Source organism: Trachurus trachurus, assembly GCF_905171665.1.
Source record: "Trachurus trachurus genome assembly, chromosome: 9".
NCBI classification, from domain to species: Eukaryota; Metazoa; Chordata; class Actinopteri; order Carangiformes; family Carangidae; genus Trachurus; species Trachurus trachurus.
In genome coordinates this window covers 12,788,509-12,812,966 of record NC_139895.1, presented here as the reverse complement: position 1 = coordinate 12,812,966, position 24,458 = coordinate 12,788,509, and the positions used below count along the sequence as shown (strand labels likewise).

Genomic DNA, 24,458 nt, shown 5'->3' with positions numbered 1-24,458 from the left:
GACTTCATGAATAAACGCCAAAAATACTTAAAATGTATGGCCACTGGATTGATCTCTGCTATAGCATATTCTTAATGTAAATCTGCATTAACTGATATTTCTGATGTTGGCATCATAGTAATCGAGCAACACACAGTAATAAACTTGGAAAAAGCACCAATTAACCAGCTCCTCATATAAAACAATAGGCAGTTTTTCTTAAACAAGTTCAGACAGGATGAGGAAACATTACCTACTCCAAAGGAAATGTAACCCAGTGACTCAGGAAGAAAGTGAAAATAAAGACCCGGATAATTTGTTCAACAGTTCTTGACACAGTGACTCAGGTTACGTTCATCAAGTGAATCAAATGAGTCATGCTGCCCCCTAGTGGTCAGATATTTGTTACTGCAGGCCAACAGGAGCTGACTGGGAGTTTTTTGGTAATGCTATGAGCCAGGATGAACATTTACAGCTGTTTACTCACCAGTCCTGCCAAGAGCTTCAGCTATTTACAAGACAAGAGGTTATATTATGCCCTGTGAGCAATGCCTCTTCCTCAGGACAGCCTGAACCCTACAGTGATTTTTAAAGTAAAGAGATAGTCCGCAATTAACTGGTTAGCACGCTAACTTCAGTACAAGAACATAAGTGACATAGATAAAAGAAAAAAAAAACTGGAAAAAGCTCTTGGTAAATAGAGAAATCAAGGAATCTTGAATCCTGAAAATTTAATTCAAGGCTTCTAGTGGCCATGGAGCAATGGCAAAATACACAAATAACTCATTTAATGTGATTTTACAAAAAAAAATAGAAATACATGTTTAAACTTCACAAATGATTTGAGGTTAAAATGGTTATTTTTTGTTTGTTTTTGTGCACAATAACCAATGATGCACAATTATATTGATATGAGGGCTTGTACACAGTAGTTCACTATATACAGTATGTAAAAATGAGTTTATTATTTTATTTCAAAATACAGTTAAATGTGATTCTTTAAATTGTGTTTTCAGGGCACAACATTTATCTTGGTAGTCCGTAATGATGCAGTATGTAATGTACTGTACATGTAATAAAATGTGCTAGTCTGGGCTGTTTATGTCACTCATCTGACGTCTGCATCCTCCTCATCTTGCAGCAAAGTTTCTCTTCTTTCCTTCCACAGGTTGCCAGCAACAATGCCCAAAAATAACAGTAGTCCAAGGTTTCTGTTTGAGACGAACTTCTTCCAGCAGTCGTCTGGTTTATTGATGTCCAATGTGTAAATCTAAAGGAGAGAAGAGAAGAGACACTGTGAGATGTCGGGTCAGGATAATAACCACAAAGCTTGGTCATGGGTTTGAAAAAAAACTCTGTAAGATCATATTTCTTGCCTGGTGTGTTAGGTGGATGGCCACTGTGGACAGAACAGCATAGTAAGGTAGAGTCTGTTCAGCATTGATCCCAGCTACAACGAGTCCTGACATCATGGCCGCAGTGAATCCACCCAACCAAGGTTTGGTTTGCTCCTGGAACCGCAACGCAGTAGATTTGACTCCTACTTTGACGTCATCGTCCTTGTCCTGGTTAACAAAGAAAGAATAAAGTGTCATTCAATATCATCCTATTTGCACAGATGAGTCATTATAAACTTATATTCAACTCCTATCTCTGATTGTGAGCACAGCATTAACACTAATGCTGTTTTTTGTTTTTTTATTAATTCAGTATCTTTCATTTTTCCATGTTCATTTGTCTTTCTTTTTTTCTTTGTCTTTCTTTCTTTTCAGTTTTTTATGCTGTGAATTTCTGTGTTGTCTTACTCTGAAGACCACCACTGTTGTTGTTGTTGTTTTTTTACATAGGGGAGGTATTTTTATAAGCCTTTTTTGGCTTCTACCTCTCCTGCACAATGTTTAATTTTACTATTTTCATTGTTTTACGCGGGTTATAAAATGTGCAAATAAAAAACTAACTAACTAACTAAAACTACCATCTCTAGGTTGCAATCAAATAAAAACAAAGGAATAGTTTGCATCTTGAACTGGTGCAGAAAGGCAATCTGAAGCTAACATTGTACTACAGTGGTGCTGTGCAATATAGCAATACAGTGGGTAAAACATTATGTCACAATGTTTCTCTTAATTTCAAATGTATAAGATGGTGTTTGCCATTTAAAAAGTTTGCCGTCCACTTCACCTGATGTGCATATATGGTGTCGTATATCAACGTCCACATCACTCCTGAGAAATACAGCGGGAGGCACACGGACCAATCGCAGGAGCCCTTAACAGCGGACCAGCCGAGCAGTGCTCCCCAGTTAAAGGTGAGGCCTGAACAGAAGGAGCGGATCCACGTTTAGACTGAGCACTAAGCGATTCTTGAGGCACTCTTATACAGTTAATCTTATTACAGTATAGTACAATGCAATACCTAGCACAAGCTGTGGCCAATATGTGATCCTCTTCATCAGTGGGTACGTGACGACTAGAGACAATGAAGCAGCACCCAGAGCTATGCTGTCAGAAACATTTTCAAAGCTTTGGGTCAAACACTGTTAAACCATTGAGTATATGAGAAACAAAAAGACAATATTTTTGTCTGAACTAGACAACATTGACTGTACCTGTAATAGTTGAGACACAAGAGAACCCCAAGTGCAAGAGAGAGCTGCCCCCCGAGGAAGACTAGTGCCTGCATTTGAGAGATCTCCCCTGAGGCAATGGGTCGAGTGGCTGTCCGGGACACCTGCATGGTAATAATAACAAAATACAGTAAAAAACAATAGTTAAAACTAAAACATTTGTAATATAAATACCAGAAAATGACTGTATATGAGTTTCATATACCTTTTTGTCAAAGTCTTTGTCCCACATGTCGTTGATGGTGCAGCCCGCTCCTCTCATCAGCAGAGCACCGGTACCAAACAGAGTGAGCATGCCCAGATGTGGGAGGTTGCCGGGGTCTGCAGCCAGAGCAATGCTCCATGTACAAGGGAGATACAGCAGCCATGTCCCTGTAATAAAAAAACACACACACAACAAAACCTGTGTATTACAACTTAAACTCAAACTTCACATTGAATTCAAAGTGGGTCAGTCCTGTGGGGTTTAAATCCAGGCGAAGACAGAAGTAACATCTAAAATAAATTTAATTTCCTCTGTGTACAAATCCAAAAGGAGTCACTCTGGGATTTCATCAAGAGACAAAAATACTTTTTGAGGTAGTCTCGATTCACAGAACAACTGTGGCAAGTGGTCAGAGCAAAAAACAATGAAACTAATCAATTAAAACGCTTTTTGCACAGACCTGTATGTCACTTAAATTTACTCCAGATGTGACTTTCATTACAAACAAAATGTACAAACAAACCGATGGGTTTGTCCAGCCTCATCAGTCGGAGGTATGGCTGGACGGGCGCTGGAGCTGAATTCACAATCGTAGCAGCTGATAAACTGAACGGTCTCGTCCCATATTTCTGGATTTCACGGGTTAGTCTGACTGATGGGCGGATTGCACCCTGGCTGTAAAACACTCTTTTTTTCAACACGCCGGAGTCCAAACCGAGCCCATGCTTAGGCCCCGTCCCTTCCTTGTTATGGAGGAGGCAGTCTGCCAGAGAGTAGAGACAAGGGTAGGCTCCATGGTGAGTCCTCCTCAGGCCGGTGAGAGGCAGCCGGCTGCTCAGCCTGGCTGGGAGCATGGTGGTGGGTCCCTGAAGTCAGACTGGCATTGTGGTTTTCTCCTCGGTGTCAGTGTCACCCCCTGAACATACACAAAAAAACAAAAAAACAAAACCACACACACACACACAAAGGTTTGACACTGGCTTTTTTCACAGAGGAGGGGTGATTTGCTTGAGCAGGCATTTCCTTTTGTTCCTACACTGAATGAATCAGATGCACAAAGACTGACAGGTTCATGTGAGTCTCTTAGCTGTGTGCCTGCAGCAGTAGTTAAGTATATTAATGGTCTATTGATTTATATCTACTGTGAGGATTGAGATAATTTAACTAATACAGAATCATACAGAAAATGACACGCTATTATCGCCATGCATTTCTCTGAAGTATGAATGAATGTTGCAAACAGGCTCAACTAACACCCCTCTAAGTTAACCTGCATTTAACACAATAAATCAATAAATACACGAATAACTTTAAGGGTGAAACCAACATACACTGTGAGATACAGATGAGAGACAGCTAATTTTGAAGGACGGAGGCACTACACCGGTGGCGACACTACTGTTGTAGTTTCCTGTTATTGTCCGCCGGATGTCGATCCGGGTGAAACCAGGTTCAACCTCGGAACCAAGGACAGACCAACACACTTATACCACTATTAAAACATATTCATAAAAATATTTATTGTAATTTTCATATAGATGTCTGTATCAATATCAACTAAAAAAAATAATAATAATAATAATTTGAAATTCTTCTTCAGTTTTCTTCTCTACGGCATTAACGTTACCAAAATTTGCCGAAATTTTGTAGTTGAATTTTGATATCAAACAATAAATAAAAAAAAAAAAACGTAGCCTACTCTTTGCTTTGAAATAAATTTGAATGAAAACAGGCCAAACTAAAACGAAAGCAACGGGGGCTGTGGATGGAAAGTCGGAAATAAAGCCACACTGATTGGTTAACGTTTCCTGCAATGCATGTGGAAATAAATCTACGTTTATGAATGATTTAATGATGACCTATCCACCTTGAGCTGCTACGACAGTAACATTACATGTGTACGCTGAAATAGACGATCACAAATATATTTTTTTTAATCTATTTTGGATAATCTATCAATCGTTTAAATTAAGTTAATTCATAACTGAACTCCTCCTTTGCGAGCGCATTCACTGACTTTTATTTTGAAGGTGAAGTGACTCTCGGGCGGAAGTGGAGTTGTGATCCGAGTTCATTGATGGTTTTTCGCTGCAGAGGAAGCAGTGAGTTGTAGTCGCGGGAAAAATGGCGGAAACGTGCGGTCTCTTCATGTTATTCGCAACAACGGTTCAAAACATCGCATCGTAAACACCATCCTGCCTTTTTCTGCCCGCCTTACCACAAACTCTGTGCGCAGCGGTATGTATTTCTCCAAGTTGTATTTACGCACATGTCTTTTCCATTGTGTGGTGTCGATTTTACGACTCCTTCCTGTTGAACTTAACTAACTGAAAGTTAAATACCAGTGTGATGTGCCCGTATACCCGTGTTTGATTTGCAGAAATCCTCAGTTGCGACAGCTGTAAAGTCTAACAGGAGCGAAACACGTGGATGTTTGTAAACTCTTGAGAAATGCAACGTTTGTTTTCAATCCTCTAGGTGTGTCACTGCTGTGTTTTTGGTTTACGGTCTCCTGGACCTCAGAGGAATGCAAGATGCAACAAGGTATTTACTACGTTTAGTTTTTCTGTTATTGTAGTGCATCATATTACTTTCGGTATTCAACGTTATCCTTTATTCACCTCCTCAGACTCAGTGCACTTTTCCACCTCTGGACACATGACTGACAATAAGGCTGTCCCAGAGACATCCCCGGTCAAGTCTTTACAATGTAGTCGTTGCCCGATCATCTTCAAATCCAAAGTCTACCTTTTTGAGCATCTCAACATTGTGCATAGCCTTGATGTGGACACGGCTCTGAGAGAAGCTGGTCTGAAACACCATGAGACTATCACAGTATGCGGTAACAGGAGAATCACTTTGGGAAATTTTCAATGCCAGCATTGTGATTTTAAAGCTTGCAACCAAGAGAACTTGACCGAACATGAAATGCGATGTAAGAAAGTATCAGAAACCCAGAATGGGATAGTATTAAATCCGGCCTTTCCAGAAAACCAGGAAATAATTGTAATTTCAACAGAACAGCACAAGAAAGGTGCAGAGGCTAAGGAGATTCGTTCAGATAAATCTACCCCAAAATCTAAATGCCCGGTTAACTCATCGAAGGATCTGAAAACATACAAGAGACCTTTGCAAACCATCACCAAGTACTTTCTACCAGTATCTGGATCACAAGGAAAACCCTCGTTGAAGTTATCTGAGAACCCACGGCCTGTAGAGAGCAGGGAGATGCAAGAGACACTAATTCTGAAAGAATCTCCATCATGCTCCAGCCCAGAGAGCAGCGGTGTGTTTAAGGTCACTGCAAAGTCCATGATTGATATCTCTAAACAAGGGTCTAACCGATTTCTGCTGGATAACCACCTTGCCATTCCTGACTTGACATCACCAGAGCCTGTGGAACAAGTAACAAAAAACCCTCCTAACAAATGGGGCAAGAGGAGCAATGATGAACCGTTCAGTAGCGCTGCTAAAAAAGCAAAGTTAAGTAAAAAACAGGAAATGCTGCCAGAGGAAGCAAAGGAAAAAGAAAATCAGACATCAAGCAACACAGACTTTTTGTTTGAAATTAGTGAGGATGAAGAAGAAAAGATGGCTAATTTGTTAAATGAAGACACAGAAAACCCCAAACTCTGTTTTTGTAAGCAGTGTAACTACAGTGATATGGGCACCAAAGCCATATCTATCCATTACCGGAATCACCACCCTTACGTGAAATATACCGTTGCCTACATTAAGGATCAGAGCGATCAGAGTGCTACCTTTCGTTGTCTGGAGTGTCCCGTTGAGTTTTTAAATGTTGCTGACCTAAAGAGACACTACGCAGAAAATCACCCAGAAGCCCCAAATGTTTTCTCAAAGCAGTTGCCTGAGCTGAAGTTGGTTTTCAAGTGTTTTGTGTGTCCGTTTACATCCAATGTATTGAATCTATTGAAAAGACATTACAAGGAAAACCACCCGAATCATAAAGTGAATAATTCGCTGTTGTACTACAGATACTCAGTGGCTCAAGAGGAGGAAGTCAAAAATGCACAGTCTCCCCAACATCCTATCTCGAAAGCGTCGGACACGGTTTTATATCATTGTAACGGTTGTCAATTTAGTCATAAGTCAGCTGTTGTTATGCATGTCCACTATCAAAAAAGTCATCCAGATGAAGAAGTCACAATTGACAAAATCAAACAATCAGCTAATGTCACATCACAGATGACGCCCAAGAAAGCTGTCACAGTAACAGAAAACGATACACCCCAGAACAACATCTTGGATTCTTCTAAAAGAGCAAAGCTACAGAGAAAGATTTCATTGACTTTGAAACGCAAGCGCACACCAGACGCTTCTAACACAGAGTCCCCCGAACCTGAGAAAGTGAAAACTGCACAGGAGGGAAGCAAAACAAAGACTACCAAATCTAACAGAAAGACACCTGCTGCAAATTCATCCTCCAGTTCACCAGATAAACTGTTTTACTGCCAGTTTTGCAGTTATTCCAGTACCAACGCCAAAAGTGTTGCTGGCCATCATAAGGTGAAACATGCTGAGCATGGCCTGAGGAACACTGAGGACATCTTGAGGTATAGTGCTGACATGTGGAAAAAACAGCAAAGTAAAACTGAGGCCCCAGAAGAAGATAACGTAGGAGATGCTTCAGTGACGATATCTAATCCTTATGTACGTGCCGAAAACTTGTTTTACTGCCAAAAGTGCAACTTTGGAAATCCAACATTAAAAGGAGTGATTAACCATCAAAACAAAGCGCATCAACGGATTAATACCACTCTAGAAACCATACTTGAACACACAGCTTTGATTCGTGATGAAATCAAAAAATCGAAGACAGAAGAGTGCGCCTCCTCTACTAATCTACCTCTCCCAATCCTGAATAAAGGCGATGAAGATATGCAGTTCTGCCCCTTGTGCAACTATAGGCACAATTCTATGGACCGTATGGTGAGGCATTGCTTTGAAAGTCATCGTTGGGCTCAGGTTAAGTCCCCTCAGATCCAAAGGTATACCTTGGAGGTTCTCAAACAGGCACAGAATTCGCTCCTTCAAACAACTGCTAGCCAAGCAGCTAAAAATGCATCCCTTGTGGGAAAAGGAAAGAAAAAAAAAACGACAACAAAGATGCTTTCCAAACGCTTGTCAGTTTCAGCGTCACCATCTCTGAGAGCTACAAGAACAACAGGGGCCTTTAAGTGCCATAAATGCCCCTTCAGATGTGAGGGTCTTAGTGCTTTGAGGGGGCATATGTCGAAAAGCCACAATTCAAATCGCACACTTAATGAAATTCTACGAATTCTTTATAAACATGGATCGGTACAGTCAGGCTATCATTGTGACACCTGTGTTTTCTCTCACGAAGCTGCAGCAGAAGTCCAAAAGCACTTCGATGAACAACATCCGGAACGTGGAATGACCTTTGAGTACTTATCCAGGAAGTTATATGTTGGTCCTTACAAAGACCCCCCCGAAGACAAGAATGTCAAGATAGAGCACATCGATGCTATGAGCGACGGTGCTTGTACTGATGGCAGTTTACCATCCCAAAGATCTGGACAAAATAAAACAAAGAGGCATTCGTGCAGAGCATGTTCATTTAGAGGTAATTCAATGTCAAGTTTGGCACAGCACTACCGCGCTGTTCATCCTTGGACTGTGAAAGATGACGGCTCAGTCCTGAATGTCATCACCAGTGAGAAACTGAAAAGTGAAAACAGCAATGTGGAAGAACGCAATGAAATGCAAGGGACAATTGTCACCCAAGAAGTACCTCCTGGATCTGGTGGGTCACTTCGTTTATCTGGTGTAAAGACAGAATCTCCTTCATCGGTCAAGTGCTGTTATTGCCCTGCAATATTTAACACCCACCATGGTCTCCAGACTCACTATGGTATGAAACACCTAGACGCTTGGTGTAAAAGTTCAGCCAAACGGGTAGTACAAAAACCAACTCGTGTCCATGTCTTCAATTGTCCACATTGTACCTACATCAGTACCAACTATCAAGGAGTATTCACTCACTGCCAGATGAAACATCCCACCTTACCTTCCAGTGTAGGCAGTACTCATGTGGATGAAAAATATCTACACAGTTTGAAAGATAAAGGAAAGAGTATGAAATTTAAGGGGTACATGTGTGAAACCTGCCCTCAAATCCATGCAACACTGGAGAAGTTCAATAAACACCGTGAGAAGGATCATAATGACACTGTGCAGAATGACCTCAAACCACCTCTTGAACCATTGGTTATAAGAAACCTACTACAACAATCTAATAACCGCAGCAGTCAAGGATCAGTATCAAAGGCTTCCTTTCTATCTAAAAAAAAATTTACACGGATTAAGTGCCAGCAATGCAGTTATACTTGCACCAACAAACTAGCACTCAGTCGCCATGTGCAACTTCAGCACAGGAATGCATCTAATGCTGTTCTAAGAGATTATGCCTACAAGTGCAACCTGTGCTTTTCTCCCTACTACTCAGAAAAGTATCTGGAAAACCATATTATAAGGAAACATGGAAAGGATGCCTTCCTTAAATACCGTGCTGAAGTTGCCAAACGCGTCCCAGAGCAGCCTGACCCTGAAAAAAGAGTAACGGTTTTCAAGTGTCCACGCTGTCCATATGTGAATGCTTGCACCCATGGAATACTCACTCATTGCCAAATGAAGCATCCTACTGTTGTGGCCAGGGCAGATGAACTTAAAAGAGATGAAATAGTTGTAAGCAATATGGTCGGCTGTAAGATGGGAAGGAGTTCAAATGAAAGAGGGTACAAGTGTAAAACATGTTCCCAAGTTTATGCTACATTGACGAAATTGAAAGCCCATCAAGAGATGGAGCGCAAACAGGCTGGTCAAGCAGCTTCTGGACATTCGATGGACCCTAAAACAAAGACTAAAAAACAGGCTCATTATGACTCGGACTACTCTGTATTGGAGGCTTTGGCTATAAAAAACCAGAGCGACAGTTTAGGAACAGCAACGGCAATGGAAACCACAAACGCAGACCTCAGTCAACAGCCGACCTCACCTGAGAAACGTCAGGTGTCATTGGAAAATGAGGAATCGCAGTACAAGTGCGCCATGTGCTTCTATGTTGGTAATTGTCGAAAATACCTGCAATGTCACTACAAAAACGCTCACAAATTGGATCCTCTCACCACATACAAGCTGCTTGTGAACTATACAAAACGTAAATCCGGCTACCTGCACAGAGCTATGCTGGAGGAAGGTGCACCGCTCAAATGTAAGAAGTGTCCAAACCTGATGTTTGACTCACCGCAGCTGCTCATTGCCCACTATAGTGTTTTTCATTGCAAAATGGACTTCATCGTGTTGTCAGAACCATCAAAGAATTACAGAGGAGTTTACAGATGTGCCCACTGTAGAAAGAAAATTAGAGGAATTGGAAAACTGTGTCACCACCTTGATCGGCATGCAGCGAGGGAGAAGAAGAAGGCGAAGGCAGCCAAAGCAGCAAACGCACCGCCAGTCATTACCACAACACCGGAGGCCACATCCTTTGAAGTAAGTTGACACTGCCCATATTATCATTTATATTCTCGATCTTTTGTTACATGCTTGAACTACACCGTAAGTTTAAAAGTTGATGAACCTTGCTATGTCTTATTTCCAGCCTGGTTTGGAAGAAGAACTGCCCATATTGGAGACTGTGGAGGAGCTGGCCCCATTGAGTGTCACACCAGAAGAGAGCTTCAATTCTCCAACAAGACCGGACAAACACAGATGCAAACCATGTGGGAGGAACTTCAACTCTCTTAAAGGCTTGCGCTTACATGAGCACAGCCATGCAGCCCTGGCAGCCATTAAGAAACTGAACCATCTGCCTACCTCAGTGCAGAAGCAGAGGTAAGAATAAGCTTTGATGGGTCTATGAGCATTCAGAAATGTAAAAATCAGGTCAATTATTGTTTAACACTGCCCTTTCATTATATAAGTCATTGAAATTGGTCACACATTTGTTCACGTAATAAATGAAAATGATGCTACTCCAGTGATTACAATAACAAGAAGAGATCCCCCATGTTCCAGTGCCATTACACATATTCAGATAGCTGTGCAAAGATGATTAATAATGTCACACTACTTAGTTTACCAGTACATCATAAAGTGAATGTCACAAATTTGAAATCCTGAACCCACAGTGTGCCTTCAGTAATCGATAAGCTAATTGTGATTGTATCCAACTTAATATTTTTTCTGGCAATGTCTCTCCAGCATTGACAAATACCTCCTCTACAAAAATGGGACCTTGAGGCCTTTTGTATGTGTTATCTGCTCCTTTCGCACGACCGTGTTGGACCTGTGGAGGACACATTTTACAAAAAAACATCAGGGTGAGCAACATTACAGCTTTAATCAAAGTCAAGTGCTTTCTTTCACGTGGGCTGTTCCAATGCACATTGTGCTTTGACTGTTACTAGTTGCATTGCTGTGTGAAAGAGAAAAGGGTTTGAGTATTGTATAGTCTAATCCGTTGACCTTGTCTTGTTTTTCTGTCTGCCAATGCTGGATGCCCGTAGATGTCATTGTGGATTCTGCAGAGACTGATAACCAAGAAACGGAGGGGGCTCATACGAGCAGAAAGGAGCCTCCTAATCTATCAGAGGACCATAACTATTTGGCTGAGCCTAAAGAAGAACCTGACGTGGCTGATGGCAAGTTGTCCCTCCTATGTTTTATAAATCCTAATATTTATATAGCTAACAAAACGCCTATTAAACACACACTGTTTATATCAAAGTGGCCATACTGAGGGTCCAAGGTTTTGTTTTACTTCAGCAGAATCCCTGTATTTGGAGCCTCCAGATGTGCAGAGACAGTTGAACAACTACAATTTGGTGGCACAGACCTCGAACCTGCAGCAAACGGCGCTGGTCGAGCAGTCGAACAGTCTGCTTCACTGCGAGTCCTGCACTTTCAGCACCGGACACATTTCAAGTTTGAGGCGGCATTACGCAAACCGCCACGGGAAGAAGATCCTCAAATGTAGGGACTGTGACTTCTTCACTGGCTCCAGGTAAGTTATATCCACCAGGGGTATCTGTCTTTTATGAATTTTTCTTTGGAGTGTGAGAACTACTGCAGACAAGGCCACAGACGAAATTGGAAAACAATTGGCAATATTTTTTGAACATCATAAATTGTTCCAAAAACTCTGGTTCACATTGCTTCATTCATGTGTAACAATTTAATCTGAAATTCTCCTGAATAAGACAATTAACATAATTGTTATTTTGGTGTCAGGTGTAGTAACAGATGAGTTTTAATTTCTTTGTCCACCCCTGTGTTTAGGAAAATCCTGGATATGCATGTGGAGATGGGTCACTCAACCTTTCAGGCACAGGCTACTCAACAGAGATTCCTCCGCTGCCCTTTCTGCCTCTACCAGACCAAGACCAAGAACAGCATGATCGATCACATCGTCTTGCATCGCGGTAGGTTAGATGATGGACAGGATTCAGTGTTTTCCCCCACCTGCTGAAATCCCTAATCTGTCATGCTGTACTCAAGTATTATTTGTTTTCGTTTGGTTTCAGATGAGCGTCTTGTGCCAATAGAGGTGCGCCGCTCGAAGCTGTCTCGTTACCTCCATGGCGTCGTCTTCCGCTGCCACAAATGCACTTTCACGAGCGGCAGTGCTGAAAACCTGCGTTTGCACATGATTAAGCACGATGACATCAAGCCCTATAAGTGTCGGCTGTGCTACTTTGACTGCGCGCTGCTGAGCGACCTGGAGGCCCACCTGAGTGATAAGCATCAGGTGAGGATTTGATGCTGAAGCCGACTTTGCATCGCTGGAATTCTTTTGTGTCTAGAAATTATACATTACCCCTTTTTTTGAGTGTGCAAGAATTTTAATGATTAAAGGGAAGCACTGGCACTGGCACTGTCTTTGTTTTAGGTTTTCAAAGCTAATGTAAAAAATTCACTGAACCCTCGGGCCATGGTAGCCAGACAGCAGCCTCTGGGGTTGTTCCTCTACCACACCTGCAAAACTGTGTTGGCTCCCAAAAGAAAAATGCTGAAAATAACTTGCATTACAGCTGGTCCCTCCCTGCCTTAGGGGTTCAGGGAGCCACTGCTCGAAACACAGGTTCCTAAGTTTCTGAAATATATCTATATCTTCTCTATAGGTGCTGTCAAGTTTGACATTTGTTTCTGTTTTCTTTTGTGCAGGTCATGCGGAACCACGAGCTCGTGGGCCAGGTCAGCCTCGATCAGCTGGAGGTGGCAAGCGTTGGTACGATGACAAAGGAGGAACAGGTGATGCAGGAGGAAACGTCATCAAACTTTGAGCCCCACAACAATGACAGCGAGGATGTAGAAACAGAAGAGTTTGGTACAGAGACACAAGCCGAGAACCTGGCAGAAAGTAACACAGAGGAGGAAACTACAGTTCATATGAAGGAATCATCACAGGACCCACAAGGCCACAAAGCAGGGAGCGCGGACTTGATGGAGATTAAAGTGGAGTCGGATGCTGAGAGCGCAAACATTGCAGATATTCAGTCTGATGAATGCAGCAGCCCAGAGAGACACGGGAACCAGGCTCAACCTCAAGAGAGACATTATGAGGACGGTGGCTTAATTTCCCCACAGCAAGAAGAGGAGGCAGCAGAGGGTAGTTCAACAACATGCGGTAAAAACACCGTCAGAATGGAGGCCCACGAGTTAAACGAGGAGGAGCTTCAGCAGAGGACGTTGAACATCGAGGAAAGGGTTGAAAATGACATCCTGCGTCACATTCTCCTGTTGGATAAGGACGAAGACGACAAGCTCCCGATGGCAGATCAGGATAGAGCGATTAAGACGGAGGAGGAGAGCGCCATGTCGGACCGCGGAGACGATACACTACACGAGTCGCCAGATGAAGGAGGAAGCATCGCTGTGTCCTGTAACTCGAAACCTGAAGTTGATCCGGAGTCGAAGAGAAATCACGCACATGCAAATAATAATGAGCGTTTTAAAGTCGACAGGCATTTGTTAACTCTTTCACCCAACCGTGTGCAACTAATGATAAGCCATAATATTAAGAGCTCACAAACTGTCTCGCTCACAAACTGCAAAGAAGAGCCTGAGTGCGTTCAGACGCACAGTGAGGAGATGACAGACCCTTATGGAGAAATGCCAGTGCTTGAGAATGAATATCTAAAGGATCACCCAACACCTCTTGGGAGTTGCATGGAGGAAGAAGATGAGATGGTAACTGAAGACAGTGGGGACACATGCAAGGACCAGGAACACGAGGAAGAAGACGAGATCAGTGCGCACAAAAGTAAGAATTTGATCACAGTAATGTATCTAAGTGAATGATTTATAATTGAAGGAACCCTAACCTTTTGATTGATTGAGACAATTAAAGGGATAGTTCAACATTTTGGCAAATTGGCCCATTGCCATAATCGCTATAGTCATAGCATTAGGTTCGTTACCTTTAATTGTAAGTGCAAGCTATTTTTAGAACGGCGGAGCAGAGCCGTGAGCTGCTCAGAGCTACGCTACGGAGGCTAATGGAATTTCTTGGTTTCCCTCATCAAACTCATCAAATACACAATCCAACAACTCTAAAACGCTCTGGTGGACAAGTTGTGACCTGCACATTCACCACGCTATGAGATAATAACAGAACGTTACGAGACAGAGTTGTTTTCGAGGTAAATTCATGCAAAACTGCTGATGCGCGTTCCCGTTGGGGACAGTTTTTCAGCAAGCAGTCTCTGTATTTACCTCGAAAACGGCTCAGTTTCGTAACGTTCTGTTATTATCTCATAGCGTGGTGAATGTGCAGGTCACAACTTGTCCACGAAAGCGTTTTGGAGTTGTTGGATTGTGTATTTGATGAGTTTGATGAGGGAAACCAAGCAATTCCCTTAGCCTCCGTAGCGTAGCTCTGAGCAGCTCATGGCTCTGCTCCGCCGTTCTAAAAATAGCTTACACCGACAATTAAAGGTAACGAACCTACTGCTATGACTATAGGGATTATAGCAATGGGCCAATTTGCCAAAATGTTGAACTATCCCTTTAAGCTTTCAAGTTAAAATACCAGATTTGCCACATTGCAACATATGCCAGATTTTCAAACTTTGTTGGCTTTTTACTGTTTTAAAGTTAATTTCTCTTGTTTTTCAGGTTCAGAGACAACCACAAGTGTAGCTGCTGAAGTCCTGTGCCCATCGGTTGCAGAAATAAAACTTTATACCTGTGGGTTTTGTGGACGAAACCTCAAAGACAGCTCTGAACTGACGCGTCACGTTATGAGACATGGGTTGTAACGGTTCTCCTGACATTGCCGGTGGCAGAAGCAGCTTCCACTGATGTTTTTTGTTTGGGAAGTTTAATTTTGTTTTCAGGAACCGTCCTGTGCTCTTTTACTGTACTGTGTATTTGAAAATGACTTAAACAAATGCTTTTTTTTCATGTTTTGTAGATTTTAAAACTTTTTTGAAACGATATCTTTTCTTTTTTTTATGGTACATATGAGTGTGATTTAATTTTGCTATCCAATAAATAAAACTTCTTAACGAAGCTGGTAACTGCAAAACATGTGACACATTGTCATAATATGCTGTAAAACACAAAAATTTTCACACTGTTTGATATTGTTATAGAGATGTTTCAATATTAGGAACTGTACCAACCTCAGTACTACTGCTGGTGGAAATGCTTTTGCTGCCCTCACTGCAGTTGGATATTTGATTCTCCTGCATTTTTTTTTCAGTGAACCTGTTACAAAAATAAACTTTTCTTTACATTTTAATCTTTTGCCATATAGCATTTACATTTGTTTAAACAACCTGAACATGCTGCCATTGATGTAATGTAGTCCAGTGTATTTATTTGCTCGTGTGTCCACTAACAACAGACCAAATAAGATATCACTATTATGCTGAGTATCTTTTTTAATATTAATCATGGTGGAGACCTGGTTTAGCCACATCTGACCCACATACCCCAAGACTGTGCTGCCTTTGATCAAGTAAATTTACATGCACAGCTATTGAATAGGGAGTGAATCAACACTTTTTCTCTCTCTCTTTTTTTTAAATTAATTGTTATGATTTCATGTGCCTAATAATCCCTCCCTTGAACAATGAAATGCGTGTCTGGAACAGAACTGGTGATCAGATTTTTATTAATAAGATAATATCCCCAGTTTAGCTATAGCTAGCAAAGCTATTCAAATGCAATCTGTACAGTTTTACCTCACAAATTTGTGATCATTAAAATAAAACTGTGACTTTCTGGGGCCGTTGTCTGCATTGTCCAATTGGTAGTCCAGATTGACTAGTGTAAAAAAGCCAGGTTGTTGTGTTTTCGCTGTAGTAGACGGGGAACTGTGACCAGCGAATCGAGAACACAAAAATACGAGCTTCGGGGAATCCCTTGAATGCAGCATCTCGGTCCGTGTGCGTTCGGTTTGGTTACGACACTTCTTGTCATCCAAGTGTAAGAGGACACCGCTTCCTGGTGTGGACTAATAATCATGAACTGATGAGAGAGAAAGAGGTAGAGCTGTCCCAGTCAGTGTTATTCGTGGGTCCTGAGCATAGACTGGTCCCGAGTTACGAGTCTGCGGAAATACAGTAAGTAAAAAACCTGCTTCTTCTGATCGCTTTGTTAAAAAATGTCTGAAAAGAGGTGATGCTGCTGAATACTGGTCAGTCTCAGATGGATCGATATCACAATCCGCGAAAGCAACCACTTGGAGAAGATGTGCGTAGGTGTGTGTATGTGTTTTTTTTGTTTTTTTAATGAGACAGTTTAGTTACACACTGTAAGTCAATGCATTTTACTGTGTAGTTAATACAGACTAGGTTAAAGTTTGCTCTCAGCAATGGCATTTGCAGGAATTATTTCCTCCTTCCTTGGGCAACACCTCTGCTTCCTCATTCACCTACACTCAGCAGATGTAGTAAATGGGAAATGACTGAATGTAGTATATTGCCCTTAGTAAACGTTTAGGTTTGGCACAGTAAAAGCAGCAACACAACTTTGTAAAGTACTCTCTTACAGGTAAATAGCCTACACCCTACAGTGTTTTCACAGTTTCATGTTATTTGAATATTACAACTAAAGTGTTAACACAAGAACAGCAATACTACTTATTATTCTGTCACACTATGTAACTGTTGATCTGAAAGGTAAATACTATCTTCAGCAGTCAGAAAAATGTAATGGAGTAAGAAGTATAAGATATGATATGTATAAAGTAACCTGTAATAGAAAATTGTAGTGAATAAAAAGTACCTCCAATGATATAATTTTCCACCACTGCCAACAACTTAGTTTGATAGTAATGTACATTTTCCAAAAGCGCTGCACGTCAGTACAGTTTTCAGCACACAATTAAAATAGACAGAAGAGTATTATTGTAATCATAACAAAAGGTTTAATATTTTGCTTGTGCAGGTCTTTCATGTCCTTGCCCTAGTCATTTAGTCATGTACTGTATTCCTTTCCAGGAAACCTTCAAGGAAATGATAAGGAAATTACACACCTGTGAAGTGAAGTTTATAATTGTGGTACTTCCTTGAGGCTTTAATTGTTCCTGTACCTACAGATAAAAAGAGACTTTGACTGTAAACTTACCCGAGCACATTTAGTGTCGTGGCAGTGCTGCTCTTCTTAACAGGAGCTGTTTGTGTTTCACTCCTGAACAGGATCAGAAGAAACTGGGAGATTCAGCTGGAGGAATGTCAGATGTAAACAAATCTGCAGAGGATGGCGGCTCGTCCTCCAAGGTCATCAAAATTGTGTTCATCATCCTGCTGCTGGACCTGCTGGGATTCACACTGATTCTACCTCTGCTGCCGTCCATCTTGGACCATTATGCACAAACAGGGGTGAGTCATTGTTTGTTTTGCTGTTAAAGAAATTACATTAAGTGTCGTCAGTAGAATTTCATGATAAATTTAACATAGAAAAATACATAATCTTATTGAATGGCAACATCACTAAACATATGCATCGTGTCATGGGTAGGCTGTAATAATAATAATAATAATACATTTTATTTATACCGCTCTTTTACAGCTCTCAAAGACGCTTTACATAAAACCAAATACAGAGGAAATACATGTACAGAATACAAAAATACATACAAGTGCTCAGTGCAGAGGGAAGTGAAAAAGAGAAGGAAAAAATATTAATGAAAAGTACATAGAAGAACTAACAATGTGCAATAACTATGTATATTTGTAATTATGGAAACTGATGTGGGAATAAAGGTTGAATTTAATTAATAAAAACTGTCACAACATTACTATGTATTACTATTTATCGTACTGACAGAAATTTGCTTGGACACACTTTATTCTGGTTATGCTATTACATCAGTATAATGACTTAAAATGCACTTTTAAATGAATGTACTTGTCAGGACAGACATAACAAAGAATAATATGTAGAGCGTGTAAACAAAACACAATGGCAGCTCACCCACAATTATAAGATCCTAAATGTATCATGATTGTATGAACTGTGCGACCTCATTGTAGACTGAGCTGTGTATCTAGCCTGTGATGGAAATGTTGCAGTAACAGGAACACCTGTGCCCGGCTGGGGTTGAAACTGGTGTTAAACCTCAGCTGCAAAGTGATTTTGACTCAGATCTGCAGGAGAGACAACGTGCAGAATGTGATGCTCCTCCTTCTAACAAAGAGGCCTTTGTGCAAGTCATCTATTTCATAAAAGAACGTAATGAGTGATTAGATTAGCAGCAGTGGGCTGTGTTGGGGGAATCTGCTGCCGAAGCTGACTCATGCTGAGTTGACCTCTTTCTTGGTGTTGTTCATATTGTCCCTGTGTGTGATGTTATAATTTTTGGTGTTTTTTTTTATTTTATTTCTCCTTCTGGATAGGATGCTGCATATCAGTCTCTGCAGAGTATCGTGGACTGGTTCCGGGAGGCCGTTGGGATTCCCATGGAAAAGAAATACAACAGCGTCCTGTTTGGAGGTACAGTACATATTTGATTGGTTTCGCATTCTGGGCAACTCGTTATACTGTATATAGCCCTGCTTTTCACGACTTTGCGATCAAGTAAAAATAGAATTGCAATCATGCAAAGATGGGGTTCATTCCAGGTCGCTGGTTTAATACGTGAGCTCCTTAATTCCCCCCCTCAGGTCTGATCGGGTCACTGTTTTCGCTGCTGCAGTTCCTTTCATCACCTGTAACTGGTGCTCTGTCAGACAAGTATGGCAGACGGCCCCTACTCATCCTTACCACAGTGAGTATCATTTATAAACATGTTGATAGTATATTGTGTAATGTGTATTATATATTTCTATAGATTTAAGAATATAAATTTGAATCCTTTCAGAAGGAACAGTGATATAATATCATTACACAGTTTGTGGAAAAGACATAACAGCCACGCCATTCTGATCTAATTGGGTGCCTTGTTGTTCCAGTTAGGGCTGTTGTCCTCCTACGCCGTGTGGGCAGTTTCCCGGAGCTTCACCATGTTCCTTTTGTTTCGGATAATTGGGGGCATTTGTAAGGGCAACGTCAGCCTCTGCACCGCCATCGTAGCCGACATGCCATGCCCAAAAGTCCGAAATCGAGGAATGGTAGGCACAGACATTTGTGGCTGTTTTTTAATCTATCAGGACACTGTGACTCCGACCTTCACATTGCATGGTTGTGAAAACAATACTGCTCATGCCCTTTGTTGTTATCTTCTTCTCCTCTGACCAGGCAATGATCGGCATCGCCTTCTCCTTGGGCTTCACCGTGGGGCCTCTGATGGGAGCCTACTTTGCCGTCAGCTCCAAAACAACGGGAAATGTCTTTTACGAAACTCCAGCTCTGCTCGCCTTGGCCTTCAGTGCTGCTGATTTGCTTTTTATTTGGGTCATGCTGCCAGAGACTCTCACAAAAGACGTCAAGGTCAGCTGCGGAGACATACACACTGCCAACTGATGAACTAACTCACACATAGTTTTAAGGAACAGTCACTTATGTGCAATAAGCAGAATTATAGTTGGTTACCAGGTATAGGTGAATGATATTAAAGGAGGAGGAGTTACAGCCAAAAACAGGCTAGCTTAGCCTAGCATAAAGACTAGAAAGAGCAAATAAAGTGTATTAAATCTTCCCGACAGTACACCTAAAGCTCAGCGTGCAGTATTTCATGGAAGTCACTACTCCAAACCAACACATAATTGAAAACATGGGTAATGTAAACCCACAATAAAGCCATGCTAATTATGTCCCTATGTTTCTAGTCTTAATGTAAAGCTAGGCTGAGCAGCTGCTAACAGCTGTAGCCTCACATCTACTGGACATTTTCAGTCAGTTCTTGGAAAGAAGAGTTGGTCCGATATAACAAAACCAAACGTAATGTGTTTTTTGTTGCTAAACTTGGACGATTGAGCTTCTCACAGATGCAGAATGATGGATGTGCAGCAGAGTTTGACAGTAGAGGTCTGATTTCACATCCATCTGCTGAAGGGGAGAGTTTCTTTGTGCCATCTAATTAAACTTTAGTGTGATGTGGAAACTTTTTAGAGGGGGAATACACATATTTTGGCATGAATTATATCTGCATATTCATTCATATTTTTCACTGTGCAGAGATCATAAACTCAAAAATGTATTTTGCAAGCAGGGGACACATTGCCAAACACCGTCTTGTTGTGTTGAAGCTGAGAAAGGAAATGCTGCTCTTAACTCCAGAGTGCTAAATACTGTGACTATGGTGTTAATTGTGCTTCACAGTGGAGACAAGGGTGATGGAGCTGTTAATCATCAAGTACAGTCTGTTCATGCTCACACCAGTTGAACTTGGTTTGGTCACCATATTGCAGCAATAGGAATGAACTGGCTAATAGTTGACAAAGCAAGAAAGATAATGTGGAAACCATATTGGTATGTGGTGATAGGTTATGTTATAATATTTATGTACTGTAGGGACACTACCTATGTTACATGTTTGTCTATTTTTCAGGTAACCAAAGGCATTTTTACGCTATGTAGGTCAATAAAGTTTAATTTTGACTCTTGGTTTTTCTTCTTGCTTCATCCCAGGCTTCGTCCTCTGAGTTCGGGGACTCCGGAGACCTCTTGAACCCGTTGTCTTTGTTCTATTTCTCTGCCGTGGCCAGGACAAAAGACCCACCTTCCAAAGAAAGTGAGTATTCGTACATACTGGATTCCTGTGCGAGGCAGAGGCTTGCACCCTTTTGACCCAATTATGAAGCATGAATGAACTTTGGCAAGCTGACAATGGGGCGCGGGGATGTCTTTACAGAAATGCAGAAGCTTCAAGTGTTGGGCCTGGTTTATTTCTGCTACCTCTTCCTCTTCTCTGGTCTGGAGTTCACACTCAGTTTTCTGACTCACCAGCGCTTCCAGTTCACAAGGTACAAATAAAACTCAGAGATAAAGCTGTGTGCACTCATGAGTTGTACTGAATGCAACCGAACAGCAGCTTTTGCATTTTTCTCTCAACAGTATGCAGCAGGGAAAGATGTTCTTCTTCATTGGCGTCATCATGGCCTCGATCCAGGGGGGGTATGCTCGCAGAATCAAACCTGGGCACCATATCAAGGCTGTTCGTTTGGTACGAGTCTGTTTACATGAGAACAACTGCACTACAGCACAACTCTATTGTATTGTCTTGTACACTGAACTCAATTCTTTATTCTTTTTAGGCAATCATAACATTAATCCCAGCATTTATTCTCATTGGGTTATCGTGGAATATAATGATGCTTTACACCGGCTTGGCATTATACTCCTTTGGTGAGTTGTGTTCATGTTCACTTTATGTTCAGAAACCAGTGATAAACCATACTGTATGCCATGTTAAAAGATGTTAAATCCATTACTATGTAGCTACACGATTGTGTCGGAATAGATAGACTTTTATTATTATTAGACTCAAGGTCCATTTAAAAAAGACAAACAAACACACAGACATACAAATTTAAAAGAGACAGTCATACCAGTGTTTCCACATGGCTAACTGGTATCTCACAGCACTGAGACCAGGATTGGACAACAGCATTAAGACAGAATGTTGTGTGTCATTCAGTCGACAGATTAATTTATACATCAATTTCCGCAACAGAGCATGAAATGTATTTACTCGCACTTGACAAAATAACTCACTCGCGCTGCACCACCTAGGTTTTCTAGGCAACCTGAAGTTTTTGAACTTAACCCACAAGGGGGCAGTATAGAGGGCGGTACAGTAAACTCTGAAGAGATTAATTTTAACATCATCAGAACACCAGAAAAATATTTCTGTCGCTGCACCAAACCAAGACATAGTCACATACTATGCAAAGGTCGTCTGCAATATACTTATGTGAATAATGAATTTCCCTTTTCTAATTTGACATTCCTATATCTAGTCTATGCTGCTATTTTGGTAGTAATAATGTATCAAAAGAGACTTTCAGGTTAAATACACAACATACCGTCACACATGTGAATCACACAGGTGGTATGCAACAGGCTGATTTCCATATAGACAATGCAAGAAATGAAGATATTTCTGAAATTATGAAATATGTATTCATCAAAAGGATTAATTAAAGTCATAATATTTTCTCCTTTCTGTCACAGCGGCTGCAATAGTGGTTCCATGCTTGTCAACGCTGGTCTCTGACCACGGTGAGCCTCATTCATTATTAACTAAAAAAAAAAAACATTTTCATTAACCCACAAGCCATTTTAATTGTGATATAAATCTGTGCACTGTTGCTGATTGTCTGCAGGTTCAGCCAATCAGAAAGGCACAGTGATGGGGATCCTGCGTAGTCTGGGCGCCTTAGCCAGAGCACTGGGACCTGTTGTATCTTCCTCCAGTGAGCAAGCTTTTTCCTAATATGACCGATACGATCTTTAATCCAATGTATTTACTATGTGCTTGTTTTAATTGTTGTGTTTTCTTCTCAGTTTACTGGATAGCTGGAGCGCAGATCTGTTTCCTCGCCACATCGGCCTCTTTCTTCATACCCCTCACCCTCTTGAGCACAGCCAGGAGGCTAAAGGAGGAGTGAGCAGTGCTGCAAAGACTTTGAACAGCCTTTAAAAGGACTGATGAGGACACCATTCTGATATTTTGATGCTTAAATGAATGTATCTGCCGGGAAAGCAACCACTGAGTGATTTCTTCTTTTCATGTGCAACAACCATGAGAAGATGTACAGTATATTTTCTGTGCTGCTGGCCAAGGAACAAAAAATGCACATGCCAAAAACCAAAGGGGGATTGAGTGAGTGACTGTATGAGTGTGAAATAAATAACCGAATGCCTTTTTTTTTTTTTTTTTTTTTTTTTTTTAACCTGTGCATATTATGGACAGCATGGGTCAGAGAGTGGGGAACAAATGATTAGTGTGCTTGTGGATCATATCTTACTTGAAGATTGTGCAAAAAGCTTCTCTGCACTGCAAGTTAATGGACTTGGTGGAAAATATTTAGGGATGTTTACTCAAGTACAACTCTGAGGTACTTGTTCTTTACTTTAGTATTTCCGTTTATGATTTTTAACACTTTTTACTCCATACATTTTGCACCATATTATGTGTATTTAGTGCCAAAGGTTGTTCTGAAAAGATACTACATAAACTATTTGGTCAAGCTGTAGAATAAAAATATATTTTTTATAAATTACAGTGCATAATATTCAAATAAGTAAGAATAGGTCCACCTCAACAGCTACAACATTAAAATACTGTTTTGTGCAGATGCATTAATAATGGGATTTTGATACTACAAATAGTTTTTTAAAACTTTTAATAAAAAATCAAATGCAAGTTTTTTACTCAAAATGTTTTTTTCATGTGTGGCTTGATTTATTTTCACCAAGGATGCTCATAATAAACCAAAAATACAGGAGTGAAGCAGCTAAATCACTGTAGTATTCCCACTATATGAGCTTTGCCTTTCTTTCCAAGCTAGATAACATTGTGACATTTTAGCAAAGCATTACTGAAAAAGAAAATCATGAAGGCTTTTGTGAGGTTAGTACATCGATGTATTATATTAACGGGTTAGTAGCGCCGCGAGGGCAGAAGATGTCGCTGTGACGCTGTGAGCTCTCTGGCCCGCGCGCGCACACACACAATGTAAACACAACATCAGCTGACGTCATAGCGCCCCCTCCTGGACGAAATCACGAGGTCATATTCAGTAAAAAAAAACACAATTTTATTTATTTGTAGATATGTAGATACTGTGATTTATGTCAGTTTAATGCCATGTTACGTAATTTACTTACGTAATGCCAGAACATTCGTGGTTAGGGTTAACCAGAGCGATAGATATAACATGTTATATCTATCGCTCTGGGGTTAACAAGCCGTGGACCGTTGACGCTCTTGAACGTCCCCTTGTAGCAAAGAAAAAGAAAAAAGACCCCTTTGGAGACACTACAAGATGTCGTAATTTTGAGTTGTTCAAAAATTATAATGAGGATACAACGATTTAAATGCAGACCGTCACGTACAAAATGTATTTAAAAATAATAATTGAAGTTATGTCTTACAACTATTAGGAAAAAACAGGTTTTGTTTGTTTGTTTTTTTGTTTTTTTCGACTGATGTCGGTACTTCATACATGTTGGTACGTCAAGTCAAGTCAAGCTTTATTTATATAGCAC

The 24,458-nt window shown here is 40.9% G+C and overlaps 3 protein-coding genes across 3 annotated transcripts; 2 read left to right on the top strand and 1 right to left on the bottom strand.

Annotated features, from left to right (window-relative positions):
* Positions 1-903: 903 nt before the first annotated feature.
* Positions 904-4,224, bottom strand: coq2 (coenzyme Q2 4-hydroxybenzoate polyprenyltransferase). The gene is made up of 8 exons (XM_083978341.1): positions 4,142-4,224; positions 3,334-3,726; positions 2,811-2,977; positions 2,588-2,709; positions 2,395-2,480; positions 2,161-2,294; positions 1,356-1,544; positions 904-1,249 (listed from the first exon to the last, which is right to left on the bottom strand). Exons 2-8 carry the CDS (start codon positions 3,662-3,664, stop codon positions 1,088-1,090), a joined length of 1,191 nt encoding a protein of 396 aa, XP_083834467.1. The 5' UTR covers positions 3,665-3,726; positions 4,142-4,224; the 3' UTR covers positions 904-1,087.
* Positions 4,225-5,468: 1,244 nt separating this feature from the next.
* Positions 5,469-15,505, top strand: LOC310991946 (zinc finger protein 462-like; the record flags this gene model as incomplete). Its single annotated transcript, XM_083979877.1, has 9 exons — positions 5,469-10,343; positions 10,453-10,685; positions 11,055-11,173; positions 11,360-11,494; positions 11,622-11,856; positions 12,132-12,274; positions 12,377-12,600; positions 13,017-14,115; positions 14,970-15,505. The coding sequence occupies 9 exons, from the start codon at positions 5,469-5,471 to the stop codon at positions 15,110-15,112; spliced, it is 7,206 nt and encodes a 2,401-aa protein (XP_083836003.1). The 3' UTR covers positions 15,113-15,505.
* An 823-nt stretch (positions 15,506-16,328) lies between these two features.
* Positions 16,329-23,528, top strand: mfsd10 (major facilitator superfamily domain containing 10). The gene is made up of 13 exons (XM_083978869.1): positions 16,329-16,423; positions 17,501-17,683; positions 18,701-18,797; positions 18,968-19,071; positions 19,256-19,414; positions 19,542-19,733; positions 20,874-20,976; positions 21,097-21,208; positions 21,300-21,408; positions 21,500-21,590; positions 22,419-22,466; positions 22,571-22,660; positions 22,752-23,528. The coding sequence occupies exons 2-13, from the start codon at positions 17,534-17,536 to the stop codon at positions 22,853-22,855; spliced, it is 1,359 nt and encodes a 452-aa protein (XP_083834995.1). The 5' UTR covers positions 16,329-16,423; positions 17,501-17,533; the 3' UTR covers positions 22,856-23,528.
* Positions 23,529-24,458: the final 930 nt, after the last annotated feature.

Excerpts from the sequence above, each read along its gene's own strand:
- coq2 (XM_083978341.1), bottom strand. The coding sequence starts at position 3,664 with ATGCTCCCAGCCAGGCTGAGCAGCCGGCTGCCTCTCACCGGCCTGAGG. Across the intron at positions 2,295-2,394 it reads TTGGCCACAGCTTGTGCTAG|GCCTCACCTTTAACTGGGGA; the intron begins GTATTGCATTGT and ends CCTTCTGTTCAG. Across the intron at positions 1,250-1,355 it reads CCATCCACCTAACACACCAG|ATTTACACATTGGACATCAA; the intron begins GCAAGAAATATG and ends TCTCTCCTTTAG.
- mfsd10 (XM_083978869.1), top strand. The coding sequence starts at position 17,534 with ATGTCAGATGTAAACAAATCTGCAGAGGATGGCGGCTCGTCCTCCAAG. Across the intron at positions 22,467-22,570 it reads AACGCTGGTCTCTGACCACG|GTTCAGCCAATCAGAAAGGC; the intron begins GTGAGCCTCATT and ends GATTGTCTGCAG. Across the intron at positions 22,661-22,751 it reads ACCTGTTGTATCTTCCTCCA|TTTACTGGATAGCTGGAGCG; the intron begins GTGAGCAAGCTT and ends TTTTCTTCTCAG.